Source organism: Plectropomus leopardus, chromosome 1 (assembly GCF_026936395.1).
Source record: "Plectropomus leopardus strain MGB_pleo_1.0 chromosome 1, ASM2693639v1, whole genome shotgun sequence".
In the NCBI taxonomy this organism is placed as follows: Eukaryota; Metazoa; Chordata; class Actinopteri; order Perciformes; family Serranidae; genus Plectropomus; species Plectropomus leopardus.
In genome coordinates, this window is record NC_142176.1 from 1,819,522 (window position 1) to 1,847,071 (window position 27,550).

Sequence of the window (27,550 nt, forward strand, 5' to 3'; positions counted from 1 at the left end):
CATTTCCCATAATGTGGAGGGTGTAAACAGGAAGTACAGCCACGCGGTGGACTACAGCTCGAGCCCCGTTTATTTTAGCCTTTATTTGTTTACAATTTGGCAAATTGGCGCAATTTAAAATATGCCGAATTAACTATTAGAACTTTTTGTTTGTGATGTACTTGTACTTTTGCAGTCAACTGTCTCAGTATTTCTTTGATACTGACGGAAACGTAAAAACGCGATGTTTCTCAGGCGAGTTCGGAAGTTTCGGAGCGTCTCTGTTTCTGTGATTTTCAGGCGGATCTAAGGACGCCGGTGACAGAGATATCCTCGGAAAATGTAAGTAGGACTGAATCTAAAAACAAGTGTTTGACGTCTCTGTGGTAAAATCTGAAAGAGTTATGATGCGAATTGCAGTGACCAAACGCCACCTGTGTTTCTGACGGTGGTCCTGCTGCCGCCATTTAGTCATTTAGGGGATTTTTTATCATTTTAAAACAATACTCAATATCTTCCCTATAATTCAGTTTACTGTCAAGCAATTCAATACAAGCACTGGAGGTCACACTACAGCATTTACTTTGTACTAAATGTGGCTTTGTGTACTTTTTTATTGGAAATAATGCTCAATATCTTCCCTATTATTAGTCTTACAAAGAGGCCTCGTTTGTGTTTTGACGAAGTTATCGATCCCCAATGTCTTTCCAGCTCCACCTCATCTCAAAGGAAGTTTTGTATCGTATAACTTTGGTTTTTACTTTGCATAATCAGAATATTAATTAAAAAATATAAATCAGCAAATGAATTATGATGCAGTATTTCAGGTTAAAGCACTCAGTAGTATATAGCCTAAAGTCATCATGAGCTCCAGTTTTACCAGCTGAAACGTTGAAGTGACGAACACATAATGCAGTAAAAAAATTATAATTCAATAATATAAACTATAGCCTGTATTATTCTGTAATGAGCCATTCTGTATAGTGAGTACTTTTACTTTGAAACTTAAAGTATATTTTGGTGCTAATACCTATACATTTTGAATTCAAGACTTTTATTATCTTACTTGTGACAGAGTATCTTTGTGTGTGTGTGTGTGTGTGTGTGTGATAGGTTTAAGCCTTTGAAACCTGAATTTCAAGATTTTATCTGAAAATCAGCACAAAAAAAACCCAAAAAGGAAGATATGGAAAGCTAACCCATAAAAAAGCAGGTAAAAAAATGATGAAAATGTTCTTAAAGAAATTATAAAAATTCTACAATATAGTCCTTAATTCAAAATATTGTATGTATGTGTGTGTGTATATGTATGTATATATATATATATATATATAAACTGTATATATCTCCTCAAAATGTAAATAGGCCTACAGTAATTGAATAAATAAACTCTCTATTGTTTGCCCTTAACAAACTAATATATGATACATAACATTAACACATTTTCTCAGTTATAAATTTGTCAGACATTTATTATTTTAATTATCATCCGGTGGCAGTGTAAAAAAATATCCACTTGGTGTCTCTGTTTGACGGCAGGAAGTTCATTCAATCACAGCTCTGAGGTTTTCTTCACATTTTATAATAAACTGTGCAGACAGTTATCTGAAATCAAGGAAATTTACATTCATTCATAAAACGGACATAATAAACAGATTTCTTTGATGCTGCAGTGATTATAACTGAGGTCAGATGACAGGAGGAGCTATTACTGTGTGTATCTCATACTATAATACAGCAGAATAAAGCATGTTAACACTGTGGTGGATGGCTGTGAGACGACAACGTTGTTTGTCTTTATCTTAATAATAATAATAGAAAATGGACAAAAATTAATAAAGGCCTTCAGCATTTTAAAGTGCTTTAGACTTAAAAAAAAAAAGATGTATAAAACACTAATAGATTGAGTCAAGACATGAAGTGATAAAAGAGAAAAAGAGAAAATGATGTTTTATACCCGAAAATGACAGCCAATGACACATTTAGGATTTGAGGATAAAGTCAGTAATTTTGTGGCAGTTTTTCGAAGCACATTGTTTTCTGCCATGACGAAAGATACAACATGTGTAACTGAAAATACACGCAAATAAAACACAATCACTTTAGACTAAAGATGCAAACACATGTTCACACCAGTGTTGTTGTGCAGCATTCAGGCGACGTTCACAAGATTTAAGCCTTTGAAACTGTGACGGAAAATGTGAACAAAAAGCAATTTGGTAAGATTTATCCCACAAATTTAAAGAAATTCGGAAAAGGTGACATGAAAAAGACCTGATAAAGAGTTTTAGATAGAGGACGGACTTATGTTTTTTATTTTGGCTCAGGAAATGGCATTCAACTTTCAATATATGTTATATTTATTTTATCACTGGTTTTTAGGGATTTTTTCTTAATTTTTTAAAAATTTTTTATCTTAAAACATTTTTAGATGATTTTTCTTTAAAAATGTTTGATTTCATTATCAACAAGTTTTGGCTTTTGTTTTTCCTTTAAAACTTTCCTTTGTGATTTTTTTTTTTATTTGAACATTTTTGGTGATTTTTTTGTTTAAAATTTGGGGTGATTTTGAAACTTTTCTTTTACTTTAAATTTTTTTTTGACTTTTTTTGTTTTCATTTAAAAATGGTGGTTTGTTTCTTTAGAAATTTGGGTGATTTGTACATTTTTGACATTTATATACCCCTTAAATAAGGCATTTTTTTTTTCTCCATTTTTGGTGATTTTAAAATCACATACAAATGTGAATCAAAATTTAAAAAATGCCATTTATCACAACAGGATACTGTAAAAACAGAAATTATTGTTGGATTTTCAAATTTCCAGAGGTCTTTGAATACAAAACCTTCATGCATTTTCCCCAAAGTCACTCATGGAGGCACAAGGAAAAATATTTGTAGCTTTGGGGGGAGGCTAAAAATAAACGTAAACCCCCTTCCTCTGATAAATAAGGAACAGCCTCTTTAGCGACCTCTAATAAAACATTCGGGGCTGAAGCCTCCGACCCCCGGCGTAATGACGCCACTGCTTAATATGCATTTTATCAAACATAATTTCTCTCTAAAATAAAAAGCTTTTTTTAAAATTTAAATTGTATTATTATTTTTTTTAAATCAAACTGGTTTTCAGACTCAGACGTTGCGTGTTGCTGCACAAACAGTCAACAGAAACAACAATGCTGACAATCACATTTCTGTTTTTCTCTCTAACTGAAGCGTCGACACACAAGCTCAAACATGTCGGTCCATCCTGCCCTGATTCGTCCACCGTCCCCCTTCAGAGGGACGCGTCCTTTCCTCTCCACCTCACAGACCAGTTTTCCCAGTAAACTCCCAACAAACAGACTTTAACAGCAAACAAAGCATCAGATCATCGTCTGATGGATCACTGTGCCCAGCCTGCGCAGGCATTAGTTTTCAACCACCTGTTTTCTGTCCTGATTATAAGGTGTCACAAATAAACATAAATAATGAATAATTAATGATAAAAATAATAAAAGAAATAAAAGAAGTGTGTGAGAAAAACGTCGACACATCCAAGAAGATTTGATGGGAAAAAAACAAAAAAACACAACCCGGTTTGTGAAAAAAAAACAAAACACAATTTTGCAGCCAAAAAAAATCTGCACTAACATTCGGCCAAATTACAATTTCACCTAAAACTAAACTGTAATTAATGAAAGAAGCTGCATTAGATGTGAGACTCTGGAATAAATGTTGTAAGCTGCTCGGTCTCCAGAAGAAAATATTGGCCATGAATATGTTAAATTTGTTTCATTGGTAAAAAAATGTTTCTAAAGTGCTGTAGCATCTGAGCTGGCTTTGTCTTCAGGACGTGGAGGGGACGGTGGATGGTGGACGGTGGACGTCGTGACTCTGAGCTGCTAACTACTAGATCATTTTTTCTTTAAAGAGTCACTGTTGTGTTTCCAGCTGCTTTTTAGGCATCAAAAGTGGGCGTGTTTTAGCGACTCTTCAGTCCTCATGCGTCCTCAGATGGAGATTGTCCCACAGTCTGCAGCCGCTGCAGCTCAAAACATGTCCCCAAGTGAAAAGCATCGAAATGTCTGAATATTGAGCACAGATAAAGCACCGTTCAGATAACACCAGGGCTAAATATTTCCTCCAGTGAAGTCCCCCTGAATGCTGACGTGTCTTAACGCGTCTCCTGCAGCAGAGAGACGGCGGTTTTCTGTCGCCGGTGCTGAATGCAGCTGTGGGGATAACAAAGCAGCTGGAATAACTGGCTGGGTGTCATTGTGGCTCTGGTTTCAGTGTTTGTTCGTGGCTTTGACATGTTTGACATGCCCGACACACTCCAGGTTACATTTTTCAGGCAGCTTCCTCCACCGCAGTCAGTTATTAACTCTCATTATGTCTTTTACTTTTTGATCTCCTGCTGTGTAAACTGTGGTGATAATAATTAATCCAAAGCTTCTCCGGTCAGCACATATCTACGTGTTTCCTTCACGTGTGTAAATATTAGTTCAGCAGCTCCGCAGGTGAGGACGGACGGACGGACGGACGGAGAGTCGCAGTAACTTGACGCAGAAAAGAGTTTCTTCAAATTTTGGTTAAAAGTGCCACATTTTCACTCTCACATTCAGCTGTGAGGAAAGCTCAGAATATATATGTTTTAGGTGTTTCACCTTTTTAGCTTGATAGTTTCAGTGAAAAGTGTGAGTACCTGACACGTTCGGTGTTTTACACTCAGACTTTTAGCTGCTCGCTTGTTAGTGAGTAAAATAATAATGAACTGCTCTTAAGCACAGGTTCATTTTTGACCTACAGTTCAACAAGGTGACATGAACGTGGCAGAAAAGCCTCTGATGTGTGTTGAACGCCTCTAAACCTGAGAGGGAAGGTCATTTATATATATCTAAACATGATACATAAACATTAATGTAACAGCTTATTCCAGACTTTTGAATAGCACAGAATCAAAAGGTTGTCAGCAAAAAAGTAGAATAAATCTGGTAAGGAGCTGAGAGGATTCGGTCTGTTTATCTATACATTAAAGTCACAGTTCACCCAAAATCAAATCGACATATTTTGCCTCTTTGCTGTTTATCAGTTAAGATAGTTTTGGTGTGAGTTGCTGAGTGTTGCAGATATCCGACGTCTTCTCTCCCGCGCAGAAGGAACCAAAACTCGAGACCAGTGATACTCAACTTAGGGCCCGCCGGCCAAATCTGGCCTCTGATAGGGAGCCAGGTGGGCCCCCAGCCATTTTCTGATTCCCATTAAAAATGCAGTGATTGACACTGGGAATTGTTTTTGTACTTAAGTATACGTAAGATACCAGAGTGCATAAAACGGCATCAAATTGGAGATTGTTGATAAAAAACATGCCAGTCCGAGAAACGTCCGAAAATCCTAGATTTGTCCTTAAAATTTTAAGAATATGCTTAAATCCTAGATATGTCCAAAATTCTTAGACACATCCTTAAATCCTAGAAATGCCCAAAAATCCTATAAATGTCCTTAAGACTGAGAAATATCCTAAAATACTGGAAATGTCCTAAAATCCTAAAACTTTCTCATATTCTTCGAAATTTCCTAAGATATGAGAAATGTCCTAAAAATAATGCAAACGTCATAAAATCCAAAACATTTCTTGAAATCACAGAAATATCATAAAATCTGAGAAATGTCCGTAAATCCTAGAAATGTTGCAAAACTCCAGGAAAACCCTGAAGTCCAAGAAACTTACTAAAATCCTTCATATATGCCCAAAAATCCCAAAAATGCGCTAAAATGTTAGAAATGTCCTAAAATCCTAGAAACATGGATGGGACTCCTGCAGCTGGCCCCTGGCCCCCTGTCATTTTGCAGAAGTGGCCCCCAAGTAAAGCAGGTTGCTTATCTCTGCTGTAGACGGACAAAGAGAGTAGAAAATATAATTTTTTGATATTGGAGTGAACTGTCTCTTTCTGTCCGTCTTTAGCAGATCAGCAGTATGGACCGGGCTTTTTAAAGTCCGTCCAGTCCCTCACGCGGTCCCTGTGAGCGTGGACGGTGGTGGCTATGAGCCTGGAGTACGCACAGCGGCTGTACTGGACAGGAAACACTTGAAAGTATTCCAGTCTCGGGGGGTCCGTGGGAGCGATGCCCAGGTGCTGCATGCACAACCCCAGATACACGTCCTCGATGTAAACGGCTTTTACGTGTCTGGACGCCTCCACCAGCTTTTTCGGGAGGTCTAAAGACAAAACGTAGCCCAGACCCAGAGCGTAGCGAGGGTACTGTGGCTGAGGGTAAAGCTCCACGGGGAGGAACCACTTGGACGCCGGATCCCTCAGCACCGCCGCTCCTCTCGCCACGAGCCCGGTCATGTAGTTGGTCCTTGGAGCATTTAACAACATGTTGACGAGCTTGTGCACGTTCAGAAACATGTCCGAGTCGATCTTCATGGCGTAAGAGGCGCCGGGGCAGAAGGCGTCCAGCCACTCCAGCATCACCATGGTCTTGATGGTCAGGTTCTTGTAGCAGTCCAGGAAGTCGCTCTGCAGCAGGTCCCGGTGCTCCCGGCTCTCCTGCTGCAGCTGCTCGTGGACCCGCGGCGCCCCCTCGCCGCCGTGCAGCCCCAGAACGAAGAACAGCTGCACCACTTTGTCCAGGACGAGCCGCTCGCCGCCCCAGGTGCTGCGTATGATGTCACGGTGCGCCCTGTTTTTGGGCGCCAGAGGAACCATCAGAACCAGGAAAGGTTTCTGCTGCTCGCATTTCTTCGGCTCGTTTATGATGAAGTGGTACTCGTACGGGTATTCCACTAAGTACGGGCCCGGGGACACGTACGGAACCGGTGTTGGCGACGCAGTTTTATTTGGTGTCGCCAGCAGAGTCACCAAAGGAGTTTTCCTAGTCTGTGGAGTTCTCGTGGTCGTCGTGGTAGACGGAGGAGTCGTTGGAGTGGTGTCAGTTGTAGGAGTTGTTCGAGTCGTGGTCGTTGTGGGACTTGTCGGAGTCATTTGAGTCGTGATAGTTGTAGGAGTACTTGGAGTCGTGGTCGTCTCGTCCGCCACCTCAGAGAACGTGATGTTCTCGGTTTGAGGAGCTGCCGTCGCGCTGCTCTCAGTTTCAAACCCTGCCGGTTCAGGTCCACCCGATTGGTTGGCGGGAGCCGTCGTGTTTGCGAGGACGACCCGTTGTCTCTGAATTTTAAACGGACTCCACCACGTCGTGGAGTTCCAGTCCGGCTCCGTCTCTTTCACGTTGGCGTTGTAGAAAAACAGAACGGCCGCCAGCACTAGCAGGAAGATGAAAACCTGACGCCGCGACCAGCCGCAGCGCCTCCTGCTGTCCGCCTGTTTCCGTCCGTCCACCCGCCCCTGACTGAGAGCAGAGAGGAGACTGAAGTACATTTACTCGAGTATTTGTATTTTACTTGAGTATCTTTATTTTCTCTTACTTTCTCCTTCTCCTCCTCAACATCTCAGAGAGAATTACTGTAATTTTTTCTGCACCACATTTATTATTATTTATCAACAGCTTTATTTAACTTAAGATTCAGAATATTTATGAAAATAAAAATATACTAATAAATGATGATGTTTTATTACAGATTCATCTACCCAAAATCATTAAAACCACCTTTACCAGCTACAATATTAAAGTGACGAAAGCTTTAATTCATCAATAATTATAATCAAGTAATATAAATGTTGTTGTTTATGTCTGAAAATGGGCCATTCTGCGCATGAGTACTTTAACTCAATGTGTTTTTATACTGCAGTATTGCTACTTCTGCGTAGGGATTGGCATGTGAAATAACTCTTTAAGCACCGATGATGTGTTTGTTTTGGCTTAGGGGAGTGGCATGCAACTTTAAATACTTTTATTTTTGATTTATTATTAACTCTTAGGGCCCACTTTAATATTAACACACTCGTACGCTCTGCGCACAAAAAGTGCGCTTTTCAAAATCAAGCTTTTAAAAATAATTATCATTAATATAATTTTATACTTTCATTGAATTATTTTTTTAATCAACATCAGTCCTCATCATAAATATCAAATATTCATTAATTTGCAGGATTTTAAATATCTGCTTAATCCTCAGGCCTGTTGTCGGGTTCAGCTTTGGTCTATAATGCACAGTTCTGCTGATATTATAATGCTGTAATAATGTGACTTTCAGCCCACAAATTAAGGGCTTTTTTTATTAATGTAATGTAGCAGAAAGTGTGGCTCCAAAATGTTTGTCAGGTAGAAGTTTAAACTAGCAAAGAAATGTATGAATACTCAAGTAAAGCAAGCAAAATTAGCATATTTATTTCGCAGGTAGAAGCACAATGTGCTGCAGGAAGTTAAAGGTAAGAAACAAAGACAGCAATCGACCATAAAGTTTATCAAATCCATTAAAACTAACAAACAAAGCTCTTTAAATTATTAAAATTAGGATGAAGAATTAACCAGTAAAACATTCAAAGACATGTGAGTCAAAACTGATAAAAAGTTCTTAAAATTAAATAAAAATAATAATACTTAACCTAGACCATAAAATACTATAAAACATATATCAAATTAATAAAAAAGCTAAAAACAGCATAAAATAGGATAAATAAACCAATAAAAAGACACAAAAATGTGAGTCAGAATTGATTTCAAAAACAAGGTAAAATTGAATAAAACTACTATAAGCAGACCATTAAAAGAGGAGTATGCTTATTAATTATAATAAATAAATGGACTTGAAACAGAATAAAATAGGTATAAATAGTCCAATATGATAAGACACGAGTAAAACCAACAAAGTAAAATGAAATGATATTTAAAAAAGTAAAAGTAAAATAAAATAAGATAAGATTAAATAAAACAAAACAAAACATAATACAATTGAAGATATATGAAATAAAATAAAATAGTGAAAGTAAATAAAACAGAAAGTAAAGTAAATAAAACATAATTAAAATAGCAGGACCAAAGGACTAAACTGCAGCGACTCGTCCCACAGAAACATTCAGAGCTCCGACACATTTCACATAAGTTGTATTTGTTTGAATTCGTCTGTCGATGTTGTGTTTGTATGCATGTGTGCATGTAAACATGTTTGTATGTTTGTTTGTGCACATGTAAACATGTAAACATGTTTATATGACTGAGTTTGTAAGGATTTCGTAATGATTTTATCTCGTTAACAGGGCGTCCTTGCAAATGAGAGCTTGCTCTCAAGGGCCGTCCCTGTCTAAATAAAGAAATATATTAATATGTTGTAGCTTTAAAATCTTTTTAACAGTTTAATAGAAATAGAGTTTTTTTTTTAATCATTAACTGCCTTCCTTCCTCCTCTCTGCTTCCTCCACAGACACAAAAAGCTTCACAAATACAAAAAGAATCTAACTGTTAAAGCTGACGTACCTGTCCAGCATGTTGTCTGTCCCCTGTCCGGAGATGTCCTCCTTTTAAGGTGAGTGGACGCAGAAAACGTCACACTGAAAAATTCATGACGGGACTTTGAGGCGTTGAGTTGCAGATCTGTTATTTGTCACGACAAACTGCAGCAGCAGCAAACACCGTTAACGTCACATTTCCAGACGTTGGTCCGAGTCCTGCCATCCCTGCGACTCTCTGAGCTGCTTTATTTGTCGAGCACGCTCCCGGCCGCTCAGGTAACCATGACGCCGTGTTTTTACCTGCAGGGGAGACACACCTTTGTTTGCTCCTCCCCTCTGTTTCCCCTCAAAGCCGAAGTAAAGCTGCAAAACCCTCCAGAGGCCCTGTGAACAGCTGTGTGTGTGTGTGTGTGTGTGTGTGTGTGTGTGTGTGTGTGTGTGTGTGTGTGTGTGTGTGTGTGTGTGTGTGTGTGTGTGTGTGTTACAGCACTGAGCCTTTACTTCCTTCTGTGCTGAGAACTCACATCTTTTTTCTTATGTTCTCATCTGAATTTTCCGACATAAACAAGATAACTGACTTTATCACCAGGAACATGTAAACAAACAGAATTTATCTGCTCTGTATGAAGGATGCTTTGACTCTGTGATAAACCTGCGAGCCGTCAGACACGAGCCTGACGAGATGAAACAGTCTAACGTGATGTGGCTCAGTGTGGCTCAGTGTAATGGAGTGGACCCAGAATCAGGTTTATTGCCAAATACGTTTTCACTTGCAAGGAACGTGTCTTGGTGTTTGGTGCACACAGTAAACATATTAGTTGTGTTCATATGCACACTTTTTCTCCATGTGATGGAATTCAATCTGATTGAAGATTTCGGGTCAGCTGTTTATATGGGATGTCGTCTCAGACGAATGAACTGCATCACAATATGAGACTGTGAAAGCAGTTCAAACTGACATTTTTGATCCCACAGCCATCAGAGCAGAAAAACAGGACTTGTATTATTTCTGGGTGTCATTCTGGGCTTTTGACTCTGAATTTGTCATTTTGACTATTTTCCACCTGATGAGGTCATTTTGACCTTATTTGGCATATGGAGGAAATACATGCTATTTCCACTAGGTGACCTGTCACAGTCAAATTTTTTTATTTTTTTTATTTAATTTTTTTACTACACACTGGGTTTCTGACATGATGCCAAAAAAAAAAATATTTTCACTATACTACATGCTAAGTAGATTTTTTTTCTTTCTTTTTTTAGCTGCTGACAGACAGAAATAGCATGTATCCCCCCCCCTCCCCAGCTCAGCAGCAGGAGGTCAGACTCCTGGAGGAGGAGGCTTGTTCTGCACAGACCTGCGTGACCTCTGACGGTTTAAGCTTTAACTCCACAGGTGGACTCGCTCTCACGGCCGAGTCAGCTGACATGGACAGATTCTCGAGGAGCGAATGACCTGCTGCATCACTGACTAACACGGGGAGGAGGTGCCGCTGAGCGCCGGCACAGCTAAACACCTCTGAACCTGAATCCGACATGACGGGAAATAGTTGAAAACCTCCCGCAGGTTTTGAGGAGAAAACAAAACATGTGAGCTGGTTTCTATGCAAATACATAATGAGAGTGAACATTTACATGTTAGTAAATGCAAATCCAGCGAAACAAGAACTGGGATGTTTTACTTTAAGATTCAGTGTGACAAATTTAAGGGATATGTTGTCAGAAAAGGAAAATCACATTCAGAAGTATGATTTCCAGAGCGTGAAATCAGCTGAAAATAAGAATTTACAATAAACATATGGCGAATCACACTGGGAATTGTTTTTGTACTTTTAGTTTATAAGGTGTCAGAGTGCATAAAACAGCAAAATAGAGCTTGTTGATCAAAAAAAAAGCCAGTCCTACAAACGTCCTAAAATCCCGGAAATGTCCTTAAATCCTACAAACATCCTAAAATCATACAGATATCTTCAAAACCTAGAAATGTCCTAAAATCCTGGAAACATGTCCGGGGCTGCGGAGACTGGCCTCCCGCTGAGTATTGCTTCACTTGACCTTTAAGTAGAAGTACCACAGAAATACTCAAATACGAGCAAAAGTGCTGCATTGTCAGAGGGTCTTTTTGGTAAAATGCCGAGTCCATTTTTTGTAAACAAATCATGTAACCAGTCATCAGTCTCATGAAGTCCAGCAGGTTTGCGTGACTTGTTTGACCGGGTTTAGTGTGGGTGCAGGTCGGAGGGGGGCCAGGGGTGGACGGTGTGTAAACGCTGCTTTCAGACAGAAACAATGATGACAAACGTTGAGGTGAGCAGAGCCAACAAAAGGTCACTCAATCATCCGTCTTCTGTGGGGGTTTTAACAGGAAGTAGTTCAGTGCCAAAATCTTATGCCGCAATCAGTCGAGTTCATGAAGACAAATAGCCTCCATTACGTAAAGGATGTTTTGTTTATTCACGTAGAAACATTTACCCTGATGATTCAGGAACTTTCTAAAATTTCCAGCTCAGCTCCTACAATAAGTCTAAAATACACTGTGGAAACTAAATAGTTACATTCAGACTGTTCAGGTCCAAAAATGCTCCATTGAAACCCATTCAAACTGACATTTTTGATCCCACAGCCATCAGAGCAGAAAAACAGGACTTGTATTATTTCTGGGTGTCATTCTGGGCTTTTGACTCTGAATTTGTCATTTTGACTATTTTCCACCTGATGAGGTCATTTTGACCATATTTGGCATCTGGAGGAAATACATGCTATTTCCACTAGGTGACCTGTCACAGTCAATGTAGCTGCTGATCACTGACATATCCCAGACTGTCAGCAGCTACACTCACACACTGACATATCCCAGACTGTCAGCAGCTACACTCACACACTGACATATCCCAGACTGTCAGCAGCTACACTCACACACTGACATATCCCAGACTGTCAGCAGCTACAAATAAAAATGAAAAAATACTCTTTGCATGTAGTATATTTACCAATTTTTTGTTTTGTTTTTTAATCTAAAAACACGAGAAAAATGTCCCCTTTTGTCATAAAATTCGGACTTTTTTTTCCAATAAAAGTCCAATTTTTTCTCATAAAATTACAACTATATTCTCATAAAATTACGATTTTATTCTTGTAAAATTATGACTTTATTCTCATTAAATTATGACTTTATTCTCATTAAATTATGACTTTATTCTTGTAATATTACAGGTTTATTGTTAAAAAATTACAAATTGTTTTTTTTCTCTTAAAACTACAAGTTTATTCTTGAAATTACGACTTTATTCTTGTAATATTATGACTTTATTCTCAAAATCTGACAGATTTTTTTTTTCTTTAACATGGCCCTAATCCTATGTCGTTGGCACGGGACTGGACCTATGTGCAAAGTTTGGATTTTATTGTAGTAATAATAATAATAATAATAATAATATTAATGACACTGAAAAATGTGTTTTTTGGTGCCTTCAGCCTCCAAAAAGAGAAAGTTTATTTGTATGTTGTTTGAGGCTCAGTGTCACACAGTGAACTTACACTCGTTCTCATGTTTTGATCATATTTTTACAAACAAAGTAAAACACAAATAGTGGGATTTATCGGGTAATATCTGTGAATGGTTTTCAATGATATCACCATCCCATCCTGGTCCCAATCCGATCCCATCCTGATCCAATCCTGGTCCCGACCCAATCCCATCCTGATCCAATCCTGGTCCCATCCTGGTCCCAACCCGATCCCATCTCGATCCCGTCCTGGTCCCAACCTGATTCCATTCTGATACCATCCTGGTCCCACCCTGGTCCCATCCCGATCCCGTCCTGGTCCCATCCCGATCCCGTCCTGGTCCCATCCTGGTCCCATCTCGATCCCGTCCTGGTCCCATCCCGATCCCGTCCTGGTCCCACATTGGTCCCATCCCAGTCCTGTCCTGATCCCATCCCGATCCCATCCCGATCCCAACCCGATTCCATTCTGATCCCATCCTGATCCCACCCTGGTCCCATCCTGGTCCCCACCCGATCCCATCTCGATCCCGTCCTGGTCCCAACCCGATTCCATTCTGATACCATCCTGGTCCCACCCTGGTCCCATCCCGATCCCGTCCTGGTCCCACCCTGGTCCCATCCCGATCCCGTCCTGGTCCCATCCCGATCCCATCCCAGTCCTGTCCTGATCCCATCCCGATCCCATCCCGATCCCAACCCGATTCCATTCTGATCCCATCCTGATCCCACCCTGGTCCCATCCTGGTCCCCACCCGATTCCATCCTGATTCCATCCTGATCCCATCCTGTCTCCTCATCCCTTTTTCCAGGTTTTCGCGTCGTGCGTAATGACGCACCGATGCGTCACGTGCCTGACGCACCCTGCGTCCCGCGTCATATCTTCCAACACACCGCCGCTTCCTGGCCGGCCCGGCAGCCGCCTCAGGCCCCGCTCCCCGCTGAACCGTTACCCGTTAACTCATCACCGCTCACCGGGAAAAAACGCACCGGAGCCTCCGTCCGGTCCCACAGGAGCTGCGGCCGCCGGGATGAGACTGTGAGGCGGCTGGAGGCTGAGGAGAAGTCCCGGGACTCGGTGCTCGGTGAGTTGGTGTCGGTTTGTTTTGTGTCTGAATGAATCTCAGAGGTTTGTGCTGCTGTTCGCAGGAAAAATTCAGTCTTCAAACTGTTGAAATGAAACCGTTTTTCGCTCATGTAAACACGTGAGCTCCGGATGTGACCGTGATTTTTAGCCGCAGCAGACTTTGTGTTTGTGAGGAGTTTTTACATTATTGTCGGACTGTTTCCTGTCTGAGTCCATAAACTCACATGTTGACATGTTACTGACCCGCTGACTCCCATTAATCTGATTAAAGCTGCAGCTGTGACTGAAAGCAGCACCATTATCCTCCTCACACACACACACACACACACACACACACACACACACCCACCAGAGACAACAACCAGCTACTGAACACATTAATAATCAACTACTTAAAGCACAAATGTCAGCTTTATGGACTTTACTCAAGTATTTCCAATAAATGAAACATATTCCTTCTCCACCACTACACCAAATATTTAACTTTTTACTGCACGACATTCGTCTGACAGCTTTAAGACGGTGTCCTTAAGTCCTCAGAATGTCCTAAAATACTTGAAATGTCCTAAAGTCTAGAAATGTCCTAAAATTCCTGAGATGTCCTAAAATCTTAGAAACATCCTAAAATTTTTGAAATGTCCTAAAGTCTAGAAATGTCCTAAAATCCCTGAGATGTCCTAAAATCTTTGAAATGTCCTAAAGTCTAGAAATGTCCTAAAATTTTTGAAAGTCCTTGAGATGTCCTAAAGCCCCTGTAATGTCTTAAAATCCTACAGAAATGTCATAAATCTAAGAAATATGATAAAATCCCTCAAACATCTTAAAATCCTGGAAATGTGCAACAATCCCCCCCCAAAAAATTCTACTTTGCACTTTTTCATCGTTGACACAACGGCATTAAAATCAGTCTGCGTTGATTTTTCCGTGCTGTCGGCAGCGTCGGGGCTGGAGGCGGTGGTGGCGGCTGAGGCGTGGCGGCCGTGGTGATGGTGTTGGACTCAGGTGAAGTCTTCATGGATCAGGTCGAGGGTGAACGTGTCGGCAGCAGCAGGAGCCAGTTGGAGCCAGAAGTCCGAGCGGATCCGCCCAGAACGCCGTCCAGAAGGAGCAATGTTGCCAAGAAGGAGAAGGAGAAGATGTCCCAAAACGGACTTCCTGCTCAGACGAACCAGGCGGTACAGAGGAGGTCGTCATCATCATCGTCGTCGTTAAAATGCGGGGCCACGCCCAGACCGCCGCTGCGCCGCCCACTCAGCCTGGAGGTGACGCCCCAGCGCCTGCGAGGGTCTCAGGAGCAGATGGCGGACAGGCGGATCGTGCAGCCTCCTTGGCGCAGCGGTTCGGCGGCTCCCTCGCCTCCGGCTCGCAGCCTGACCAGCCCCAGCCTGGGCGCCGGCGGCTGGATGCGTCGCAGCGAGAGCACCTGCTCCGTCAACTACTCCCTGGGGCTGCGGGCCGGCAGGGGGCAGATGCGACCCGCCACCTCCCTGCCGCACATCGCCAAGGGGGTGGGAGTCGGGGGCAGGTCGCTGCCGACGCCGTCGAGGCCGTGTCTGCTGGTGGCGCTGAGGCCTCTGAACCTGGAGCAGGAGAAGCAGACGTTCTTCCAGTCCGACTACAAGTACGAGCCGCAGTTTGAGTACGCGCAGCCGGAGCCCAGGAGCGTGCTGGAGAAGTACCGAGAGGGATCGGGACTCTTCCTCGAACAGGTACGCTACCAAACATCCACCTCAGAGCTTTTCTCGATGTCATTCCTTTTTATTTTATCCCTGTTTTTTTTTTTTTTTTTTAACTTTTCTGTGCTATTTTTCAGGCCTTTTTATTTATTTCTTTATTTATTCTTTACAAATTTCATGCTAATTTTGAGTAATTTCTTCCCAATGTTTAAAAGCAGAACCCAACAATTTTCTCAGGTGTAAAAGGGTTAAAAAAAATCAGTGTTCATATGATTTTAAATGTGTTGCAATGTGCTGAATGAGCTGCAACAAAATGTATTGCGATATAAAGCGAGTGCACTCAAAAAAACAATTGATTATATATAATCTAGTAGACTACCAAATTTGTATTTGTGGTATTAATAATTTCTATACTCAATGAACCATATGATATTGCCACACAAAAATATTGCAATACTATGCTTTATCAAAGGACATATTAGATATAATAGAAATGATCTGATTTTGATAAATGATTGCACCCAGAGCGTCCACAATTTTTGTCAGTTATGTCTAAACAGAGAGAGAGACTAGCAGACACACACAGAAAGACACACAAGCAAGCAGAGATAAAGATCCCGGGACAGAGCTCTCTGTGTGATTTGAGAGGAGCAGAGGAGGAGAATCGATGCTGATCAAGTGTTTAGGAAACACGGGGTTACTGTTTGACGCGTAAATATGCCCGTGGTCGTCAGGTGGGAGAATCGCTGCTGACCGCCGTGGAGAAGTGTGGTCCCAACATATAACAGATATTAACATATCGGGCCCAGGGTTGGAAATGTATTTATTTTATTTATGCATACAGTTTATTTGATAGGGACAACGGGAAAAAACACACTATAACCTGCTGGAAACACGCTGTAGTAACTGATTACTCACATATAGAGATTAAAGCTTCTGCTAGTTTCCAACTCCTGACCCCAGTTAGGCTTCTAGTAAAGAAAAAGAAGGAAAAATATATCGATATCAAAGTTATGTACAATAGAGTGCCTTCAGTAACAGCTATGGTAAAAATAAGACAAAAAGGTTCATTTTTACAGTAACAGTCGGCACCAGCGGCTCAGATTTGCATCAGTCACCAGCCACAATAACAGCAGTTATGTCGTTATTGTGGCTGCTGTGTTATGTTGTGAGGTGAAGTTACTGTGGCTGGTGGCTGGTAGATTTTGGAGTCCAGCAGCCACAGTGGCATTTTGACAAAAAAGTACGTTTCCAGCCGTGATCGGGTGCTCCTGCGTCAGTGTGAACCCGGCGTTAAAGTTCACGTGATTACGACGATGCTGAGGAGTTTTCCGTTTACCTGCAGGCGGTGGGAATCATGGAGTGCGTCCTGAGGAAGTTTGGCTCCTACGAGAACTTTGAGGAGGTGACGGGCGGCAGCGTCCTCCCTAAAAGTCAAGTCTGGGCGGCTGTTCGCAAATATCTGCAGAAAGAGGGCTGCGTGGGAGAGGTGAGTGACGCTCGGCACGCACAGACGAGGCTCGGGATGTTGATGGCGGTGAAGATCTTAGATTTCAGGCTCCTTCCAAGAATATTCTTTAAAGCCGCGTAGACGCTCAAATTTTGCATCATCGGGCAAAAATAAACAGCAATAAACTTTGAGCATGTTTTTATTGAGGCGGTCTGAGAGGAAACTCGACTGCTGATCCTCCTCTTGGCTGTTTTTAGGCTTTCTAAAAATCTAGGCCACAATAAAAGACGCTCAATCACATCTGTTTTATTAGCTGCTCTAAACAGAGAGAGAGCGGCGAGGAGCAGCGGAGTCACAGAGCTGCGTACAACGAAGTGAGGTGAAGTTGCTGTTTAAGCGTAAATATGCCCGTGGTCGTCAAGTGGGAGGAGCTTAGGACAGACGGGAGAGCTGCAGGAGGAGGGGTGATTTCCAAAATCTTAAATGTTTTCCAGATTTCTGCCTACCTCAGCTTTAGATATAACATTTGTAAAAATAATAATAATAATAATAATAATAATAATAATAATAATAATAATAATAAATTTTAAAAATTGCTTTTTTAAAAAAAGAGAGAATCTAAAAACCTAAAATAGTAAATAAAATAATAATAAATAAAATAAAATAAAATAGTGCTGACTAACTAGGATTTTCATACATTACATTTTTGTCCCACTGCTCTGTAACTGAACAGATGGTTTTAAATTTGGATTCTGCTCTTCAGTTGTCAAAAGTCAATATGATTTTCAGTCGACGCAAACGTTCTTCAAACAGCACTTAACTTTATTTGTTCTCTTGAGAGAGGCGTGTGCAGCATGAGTCTCTGTTAGCTTTAAGTTTGGACCGTCGGTCGTGTTTAGTCGTATAGTAGTTGTGTTAATCCTCCACCTGCTCCACCCTGCAGCTGTTTGCTGAAGTCGCCCCCGCACCTTCCTGCAGCGCTTTGTTTGATTTAGTTCGTTAAGTTAACACTAACATACGTATACAGCTCAGAAAATGACCCATTTCAGTGTCGAGCTGAAGAGATTCATCGATAAATCAGCAAAAATGACAGAAAAGTGCAGCTTCAGCCTCTCCAATGAGATTTTATCATGAACTAAATTATTTTCTTTTTCACTTAATTTTTTTATTGGATTTAAAATGTGTACATTATACAGCACAGCATCCGTACATCATTTTCTGTTTTTAACATAAAAGTGGGAAAGAGATAGAAAAATAAATTAGAAATATATGTAGAAAAATTATTCATACAGACAGCAGCGATGCTAATAGCAACAAAAAACCAAACAATAAATACATTTAAAAAATGTGAAAAACAGAGTCCACCTCTTGGTAAAGTTGGTTATAATATTTGGCGGGAAAAAAACAAAAAAGTAACAAAGTTAAATTGTTGTTGAAAAAGATGATTTGTCTAAAAATCAGTCTTAAATTTGGGTAAAGATTAGTGTCTTTAAGAGTCAGAATTAAATGAACAAAGTGGAAAATAAAAATCAATCAGGACACACGAGGAGGAGCGAGCCGCCGCCGCCGCTGATGATGATGATGATGATGATGATGATGATGAAGGTGCGTCTGTGTGCAGGTGGTGGTGCGTCTCTCGGATGAGCTGCTGTCTCAGGCCGTGATGGTGGTGGAGAGCTGTCGTCCCACTCTGACCATCAACCTGTCCGGAGCGCGGCAGCACTGGCTGGAGGGGATGCTGCGCCATGAGATCGGTACGCTGCAGCTCACACACACACACACACACACACACACACACACACACACACACACACACACTAACTGTATATATAAATGTATATTATGCACATTAGCTGTGATTATTGTGTCAAACTGCTCAGTGAGCCGGTCTCGCTCAGGTTCGCACAGCCTCCTCGTCTCTTTTCCTCCGTCAGCAGCTCGGTTAATTAATACATCCACAACGATAACGTCTCCGTCTTCTTCCTCTTCCTCGTATGTGATGCTAACGTGCAAACGGCAGCTTCATTTGCCTCATTTTCGCCAAAACAACAATTCCAACAACAAGCAAAACAGTCACTCAGTTAGCGCGCTCTGTTTTCTCCATGGATGTGTGACAGGAAGTCTGGATACAGCGTCGGGGGCGGGGCCTCGATCGTTCCTATCGGAGCAGCCGAAAAAGCTCTTTTTCCGGGTGTAGAATGAGTGTGAGATAGCAGATCTACGGGCTCATAGAGCAGCGTTCGACAAACTCGCGGCAAATGTTAGCGAACTAAATGATCTAAACGAAGATAGTCGTAGAAGTCGTTTTGCGGGTTTCGGCGCTCACAGAAAAATATTTTCTGATTTACAGACGTAACTTTCCTGATGTATGTGAATTGGGAAAAGTCTTCGTTTGCCAGTGCGCAGCACGTGACCGAACCCAGCCGTGTAATTCTACTTTTTCACACTTTGTAAAATCTGCATCAGCGCCCGGCTCACTTCCCGGGGGCTTGATTTTCTCACGCTACTTCCGCCAAAATCTCCAACTCGCACTTCTTAGAACATGTGATTTCCTGTCAGCCTCTCGCTCCTGCGGAGATGGATGTGATGTGGCGTTCGTGCTTTTGGGCCTCGGCTGCCTCTGCCTTCCCTTCACTACATACATACGGTAAAATGTCAAATCTGTCGGCTGAGGGTGCGTCCACGTCAGCAGCTCTAAAGACATCCAGACAATAAGAGACGTCTCCGGGAAACTGTGCACCGCCGCGGTGACATCACATGATCTTTTCACGCACACACCGGAGGGTCACATGATACTGCACTTAAGAGACACCTGATCCAGCTGTGAGGTGTGAGACCACTGGACATGTCCCCTCAGAGGGTGGGACGCCTCGTCCCCGCAGTGTCTCCTTTTTGTTCTCGCTCCGTCGACGTGGCGAGAACGTGAGAGTGAGCTTTCAGTCGCTCTTCCTGTTTCTCCTGTTTGGACCCTGAAGGAGAATCCAAACGCCGCAACATACAAAGATGTTTGAGACGATAGCGTGTCTCTAACATGTCAGCAGATCATGTTTGTCCGTCTCCTGTTTCGACATAATAAAAGCCCCTCGAACACAAAGACCGGTCCCCCCAGGACCGGGGGGGGGGTTTCTGGCCTAAAATCTCACATTTCACAGCAGCTTTCCTAAAAAAAAATTCTAAAAAAAACAATGCATGTTGCATTTTTTAGTATGTTTGTTTTGTTGTTTTGCACAAAAGTTACAGAAACAAAATGATTTTTTTATTAAATAATTTTCCAAAAAATGAAGGGCAGCTGGTTCCAGTGAGAATAAAACGGAACCGTTCTCAAGTTTTTTAAGTAACCTCATCAAAAAGCTACATAGAGCTAAATAAAGGAGTTCGGTTTAAGTAGTTTGACCGTTTTTCGTAAAAACAGCGTGTTTCTTCACCGTTGGGCTACATTTTGGTGTCAAAGCTGCAGCACATACAAACGATTTTATTATAGATTTTCAAACCTTTGAAATTTCGACGGTCGCTGTAGCGCCACCATCAGGACTGTTGGCTTGTGTTTGCAGCTGAGGGAGTTTGGCGTGTTTGGGGTTTTTTATGCATGAAAAGTTGATTTCCTCAGAACAATAATAACACAGAGGAAAGAAGAAAAGAAGAAAAGAAGAGGGACTGGTGGCTTCGCTGCCCGGCCCCTAAAAGAAAACGTTTTCCTAATAACGGTCACGTAAAACAGAAGTAAAGTAAATGAATAAAGTAAAGTAAAATGGTGATTTAAAATGATTTAGGCTGATTTCTTGCTGTCGGTGGCGTCCTCAGGCACACACTACCTGCGAGGGGTCAACAACAACCTGCAGCCGTGGTCGACCAGCGAGGGCAGGAAGCAGTTCGGCCTGAAACCGGCCAATCCCACGGAGGAGGGCCTGGCCAGCCTGCACAGCGTGTTGCTACGGAAACAGCCGTACCTGTGGCGCGCGGCGCTGCTGTACTACACGGTGTACCACGCCAACAGCATGAGCTTCAGCCGCCTCTTCAGCCACATCGCCCGCTTCGTCCAGGACCCCGATGTCCGCTGGGAGTACTGCCTGAGAGCCAAGAGGGGACAGACGGACACCTCGCAGCCCGGTGAGCACGCACACACACACACACATGCATGCACACACACACATGCATGCACACACACACATGCATGCACACACACACACACACATGCATGCACACACGCTCACACACGCACACACACGCTCACACACGCACACACACGCACACACACGCTCACGCACGCACACACTCACTCACTCACACACACACTCACACACGCACACACACACACACGCTCACGTACACACGCACACTCACACACACATGCAAGCACTCACACACACACACACACACACACACACAGACACACGCTCACACACGCACGTACACACGCACGCGCACACACTCACACATGCACACACTCACACACACGCATGCACGCACACACACACACTCACACACGTGCACACTCACACACGTGCACACTCACACACGCATGCACACATGCACTCACACATGCACTCACACATGCGCACACACACACACACACACACACACACACACACACACACACAGGGCTGGGAAATAAAACGATAACAATATCATTCGTGAAATATTGAGAGAAAAAATAAGTTTGGAAAAAAAAAAGAGGTGAAGGTTATTTTTTAAAAAATCCAAAAATAGGGAAGAAATGCCCAGAAAACCTTCGTTCTGATTTTTAAAAAAAGCAAAATTAAATATATAAAACAAATACATAAATATGTTTTTTAAATCTTCATTTTCTTTTTTTTTCCAAACTTTTTTTGAGTTATTTTCGGGTAATTTTCTTGTGACTTTTGGGTCAGACTGCAGAATAACTTCCTGTGTGTTGCTGTGTTTGTGTCTCAGGCTGCTTCAGTAAAGATCAGGTTTATCTGGACGGGATCCTCCGAATCCTCCGACACCGAAGGAACATCGACTTCAAGATGTTGACGTCTTTAGGAAAGGTCCGTTTGTCCACAGCCTTCGTCACCGAAATAAAACAAACGCCGCATGTTTGTATGCAAAATCAGCTGTAAGGACGGAAATGGTCTTTTTGTGATGCATTTTAAAACCAGATAAAATTTATTTCACAGGTTAACTTAAAAATGTGAAGCCATAAACAGCAACAAGAACCTGAGAACAATCAAACAGAACAAGACAAGAAAAAAGAGAAAGTCAGAGCAGCGTTGGCTTGAAAAAAAAAGTCACGTCATTATTTTGTCTGCTTGTTGAGAAGTCTTATGAACGAAGCGCAAACTGCAGAGAAGAAAAAGGCAAATATCTGGTCAGAGCTCAGTGAGACGATGCTGCCCCCTGCAGGCAGGGACCCAGCGTCACCCCCAAAGGCCCCAAAGGCCCCGAAAGACCCCAAAAGACCCGAAAGGCTCCAAAAGACCCCAAAAGACCCCAAAGGGCCCGCCACCTCTCGTATACAGGAGTTAAAGACACACAGACTTTATCACTTTTTAGTCTGTTTTTTGTGTGTTGGGTGGCAGCTGTTTTTTGTCATTTTGTGTCTTTGAGATAATTTTCTCTCACTTTTTCGGGCTGTTTTGGGTCTCCTTGTGCCTGTTTTGACCCTTTTTGTAGTTATTTTGTGTCTTTTCTGTCATTTTGCGTCTCTTCGGTTTGTGTGAAGTTGTGTGAAACTTCCAGACGAGGCGTCCCTGACAGGATGTCTTCTGAAAACAGGAAATTCAAATCTGTTAATTCAGTAAATCTGATGGACATAGTTTTTAATAGGAGGGAAAAAAAGAAACTTTAGGAAATAAAAATCCTCCTGATTTCAGCCCAGAATCACCAGATTTTCAGCAGCATCCAGACTCTGAGAGACTGTCAGGAGGATAAGTTCATCCGCTGCAGGCGGCAGCGTCTGTTTGTTGATCGAATGTGGTTCTTTGACCCCAAAAAAACAAACAAAAAACGCAATTTTTCTGACTTTTTTTCTCACAAATTTGTGACTTTATGAACTCAGACAACATCCAACATTTTTGTTCAGAATGTGTCAGTTTTGGTTTTTTTACACAAATTTGTGACTTTATAAACTTGGGAAAATATCCAACTTTTGTCTCGTACGTTTGTTTTTTCTCACACAAATTTGTGATCATGAACTCAGAGAATATACAACTATTATTTCTCCGAAATTTGTGATTTTTTTTCCACAAATTTGCGACTTTATGAACTCAGAGTTTTATTTGTTGCCCTGATACGCCTTCGTAGATCCAAGACAGTTTTGAAAGAGTTAATTTAGCTAAAAAAAACAGGAGAATTTTCTCAACGCACAAAGAAACGCTGATGATTGTACGAAGTTAAACCGCCGTGGGTCTGACGAACTTTCTTCTTCTTCAGGTGTCTTTCGAGGACGTGGAGCGGCTGCGTCACCTCGCCGTCCTGCAGAGGACCAGAATCCCGCACTTCATGCGAGACCAGGAGCGTTACCTGCAGCACCTGGATCACATCGTCGCCGTCAACGAGCTGGACGACTCGACGCTGCAACACCTGCTGCCCTGACCGCCACCGCCACCCACCCGTCCTCCCCGCCGGCGCCACGTGAAGAAGAAGAAGAAGAAGAAGAAGAGCTGGAGGTACTCGGACTGAAACACGTGGTGCGTTCAAACACATCCAGTATTATCGAGGCTTTATTTCTTTTTGAAAACTTGAATGATTCGAACAAAAAGGGACGCACACACTAACACCTCTATCTCCATCTTCACCTTCGTCCACTGCATGTCTCTCCTCCTCCTCCTCCTCCTTCACCTCCTTCTCCTGCTCCTCCTCCTTCACCTCCTTCTCCTGCTCCTGCTCCTCCTCGCCTTTACTATGAAGTTACCTCAATACTCAACTCTACGATGTAACCAACATGTTATGTGTCGCCTCATAACCACTGCGCCCGGCGCCTGTACACCGCTAACGTCTCGTACGGATCCAAACATAATCACTCGCTTTATTTATGCAATTATTTAAATTTTTTTTACTTTAACAGAACAAACTGAATGTCTCTGGTTTTAGCTTTATACCTTTTTATTTGTGTTTTTTATTATGCCTTAGATTGTTTGCATTTTTTAAAATAAAAAAAGGACACCAAGGACATTTCAGAAACCCCGGGGACGCCCTAACTGAATCTTTAAGTGCCAGAGGACTCAGTCCAGTATTCAAACGCTCCCCGGGGTGATTTTTACTCATTTTAAATGCAGATATCAGTGTTATTGAGGAGATAATCAGCTGTGATGTTCCTGTCTTAAACTGTGTCCTTGGTGGTCTTTTCATATCAGTATGCTACTGTGATGTGACCCCGTCCCCCAGCCCCCCCTCTGCAGAAACCAAACTTTATTTTGACGCTTTAAAGGAAAACGGCTGCACATTTTGGGAAATGCGCTGATGAGCTTTTAGTGCAGGAAGCCTGTCACCTCATCGGCAGCAACTTTCTCTTAAATTTCTCTAATTTTTTCTCTTAATTTTTCTGCTAAGAGAAATTATCAGATAAGTCAACTCCAGATTCACCAAACGCTCCGAACCACCCAAATCTGCTCTGAGCAGGTGAGCTCAGTGATCATCGGTCACCTGTCAGCTCAGGTAACGCCCCCTCAGCACCATATAAGGGCGGGTTTAGTGCCGTGTGCAAAGACTCTGTTAAATAAACTTTAAGTAAATGTGATTTCAGGAAGAAATTTCTTCTAAGTTTTAAAAGTAAAAGTACACATTCAGAAAGATTCAAAAACATTTAATGAATCTAAATGATTAAAATAAAGCAGCAAGTCCTCGTATTCACAGTTTATACGAGAAGCTGAACCATAAAATGTTTTTTTTTTTTTTGCATGAGAAATGATTTACACGATGAAAGACAGAGTTGCTAATTATATTTCTAATTAACTGACTAATTGTTTCAGCTGCACTTGTATATTTTCACATTTTTGGTTTGAGTAGTTAGTTGTTATCTAATAACATTAATTGAGTAAAAAATGCAGTATTTCCCTCTGAAGTGTAGCGGAGTAGAAGTGGAAAGTTGCACGAGATTAAAATACTCAAGTAACAGAAAAGTTGCCTCAAATTTGTACTGTAGTGCAGTACTTGAGTAAATGTACTTAGTTACATTCAGCTCTGGTCAGCAGAGAGACGCAAACTGAATTTACAGTAACTAGAATCGATGCAAAAGTAGTATTTATTTATTCCTGAAATGTAATAATTCAGTCATTATAATTACTCAGAAACTTAATCTAAATTTGATAAAATGATAAAGATTCATTTTTAAATGTTCCTCAAATGTAAAACTTATTATTACTTGTGTTGGACAACAATTTGTAAACTGTGAAAGCGAGATGTTTTTTTAAGAGCACTCTCGACCGCGCGTTAAATTTTCTGTTACCTCAGAAGAAAGCAAAAATAAGAAAATCCCAAAAATCAGTGGTGACTAACAAAATTACAAAGAGAAAGTTTCTTCGTATATCATTTTTCGCATGAGGACAAAAGTCTGGATGTATAAAGAGAACTGGATACAGCATGGGATTGCGTTTAGTGGAGGTCAAAAAAATTGACTCTCTGGGTGTAAAATTACTCAGATGCTCTTCATCATTCGGCCCATCGAGCCGACACGCGTTTAGTCTTCTGCTGACTTTAATGGTGATAAAATGACTTAAACTCGCAGCTATTAAGTCTATTGATTCAACAATCACCAGCTCCGGTTTGATCGAAATAAATCCTTTAATTCACCGAGTTAGATATGAAAAAACACGCTGTTACTCCTCACGGTCTCTGGCTGCCTGCTGGCCGCCGGCTGTTTACTGTCCTGTAACTTCTTCCTCCACCAGCAGGTGTCTCTGTGTCTTTGAACTCAGATGTCTGTGCCACCAGTAGAGACCAGAGACTGAGCCGTGGTGGTGCGTGCTGTGCACTAAATACAAGACTTTAATAGGAGGATGAGCATCTGTATTCATGATCAAAATAAAAAACAGGATTTCTAAATAGTCTGTTAAACTGTGATACCGCCCGAACCGCAGAGACAGTAGAGGTCGACCGATATTGTTTTTTTATGGCCGAAACTGATACTGATTATTAGTAGTTAATGAGACCAATAACCGGATTAAGAATCGATATTCATTTATAAAAAAGATGAAAATCTTTCTGTCAAAATCTAAAATTTGGAATATAACAAACTACAACACAAGACTTTTGAAACTCTCAACATCATATTCAGCAAGTTCTTATCAACTTTTTTATAAAGTCAAGAGAAAAATTAAATAAAAAAACCCTGAGGTTTTACAAAGTAAAAGTTCCGCTGACAGTTTCTTTGCACTTTTTAATTAATTAATTTTATCAGTGATCATTAAAATAAAATTCTGATACAGATATTTGACAAAATACCAAATATTGGCCCGGATAATCGACCAGGACGATAATCTGTCGATTCCTAGCAGACGCTATTAAAAAAAAAGCTTCTTAAAACTACAATAAAGATCCTTTCGTCTGAAAATGCCTGTTGCATTTTTTTATTGTTTAACAAGAAATAAATGCGCAAAATTGTTAAAATTTTAATCCAAAAATGAATCACTGCATTAACATTTACAGGATCTTCTGTTTTCTGTCACGGCTACGACGTGAACAACGATCACGACGTGAACAACGATCACGACGTGAACAACGGTCGCTCGCAGGAAAGAGACGCTGCCTTTGTTTACTTCTGACAGAAATTAAAATAATAATAATAATAATAATAATAATAATAATAATAATAAGGTAAACTTGCAGATGTTATCATTTTTATATCACTTTTATGCTTTAAACAAAAAGCAGCTAAAGCGGGACAGAAATAATCTCGCACATAATTCTCGTCTTAACCTTCTCGTCCAACTTTTCTGCCACAAAGTGAACAAACTAATTTCCCAAAATGTGGAACTGTTCCTTTAACACGTCTTTTGAGTTGGTTGTCGGGCTCTTTGAGGAGCAGCCGGCGGTCGTGGTTTCTCGCCCTGACACGGGTCGCCGGCTGCGGGGCGGCGGGGATGTCGTGGGCGTGCCTTCGATGGGCGTGGAGCTCATCAGCTGTAGCTCGCCGTGTGTTTGTAGGCTGCTTTTTACCGTGTTTGACACTTTAACCCTTCAGATGTCAGCCGGGGCATTCATTTTGGTCCAAGCCGTCTGAGAGTTAAAACCAGGATCAAAAGCTCCAGTTTTTAACTAATATTTAAAAAAAAACAACCACTTGACCAAAATGTGAATTCTGTGATGCATTTTCAGATTTGGAGATGAATAATTGAAATAAACTCTGCTGTGTTTACAGTTTTAAGCCATTCACTGAGCAGATTTTAAAATTTGTGCGGGCGGTCGTCTGCTGACCTCATCAAACCGTCGGCCTGGGTTCGCCGAAACGAATGCACCTGTTTGTAACGCACGAATGTTGCACAAGTGTTTCATGTTCTGGAAAAACAACCTTGAATTTCCAGTTTATTTATTAAAAAGTACACACACACGTTCAGAGCT

At 41.5% G+C, this 27,550-nt stretch overlaps 2 protein-coding genes across 2 annotated transcripts; one reads left to right on the forward strand and one right to left on the reverse strand.

The window, feature by feature from the left end:
* On the forward strand, window positions 1-27,545 carry kiaa0895l. Its single transcript, XM_088078426.1, has 9 exons — window positions 1-321; window positions 9,286-9,387; window positions 13,632-13,904; window positions 14,844-15,615; window positions 16,928-17,071; window positions 18,654-18,786; window positions 20,834-21,139; window positions 21,944-22,041; window positions 23,426-27,545. Exons 4-9 carry the CDS (start codon window positions 14,893-14,895, stop codon window positions 23,585-23,587), a joined length of 1,566 nt encoding a protein of 521 aa, XP_087934552.1. The 5' UTR covers window positions 1-321; window positions 9,286-9,387; window positions 13,632-13,904; window positions 14,844-14,892; the 3' UTR covers window positions 23,588-27,545.
* On the reverse strand, window positions 1,449-13,606 carry LOC121963754 (uncharacterized). Its single transcript, XM_088081914.1, has 3 exons — window positions 12,950-13,606; window positions 9,339-9,379; window positions 1,449-7,313 (listed from the first exon to the last, which is right to left on the reverse strand). Exons 1-3 carry the CDS (start codon window positions 13,604-13,606, stop codon window positions 5,930-5,932), a joined length of 2,082 nt encoding a protein of 693 aa, XP_087938040.1. The 3' UTR covers window positions 1,449-5,929.
* Window positions 27,546-27,550: the final 5 nt, after the last annotated feature.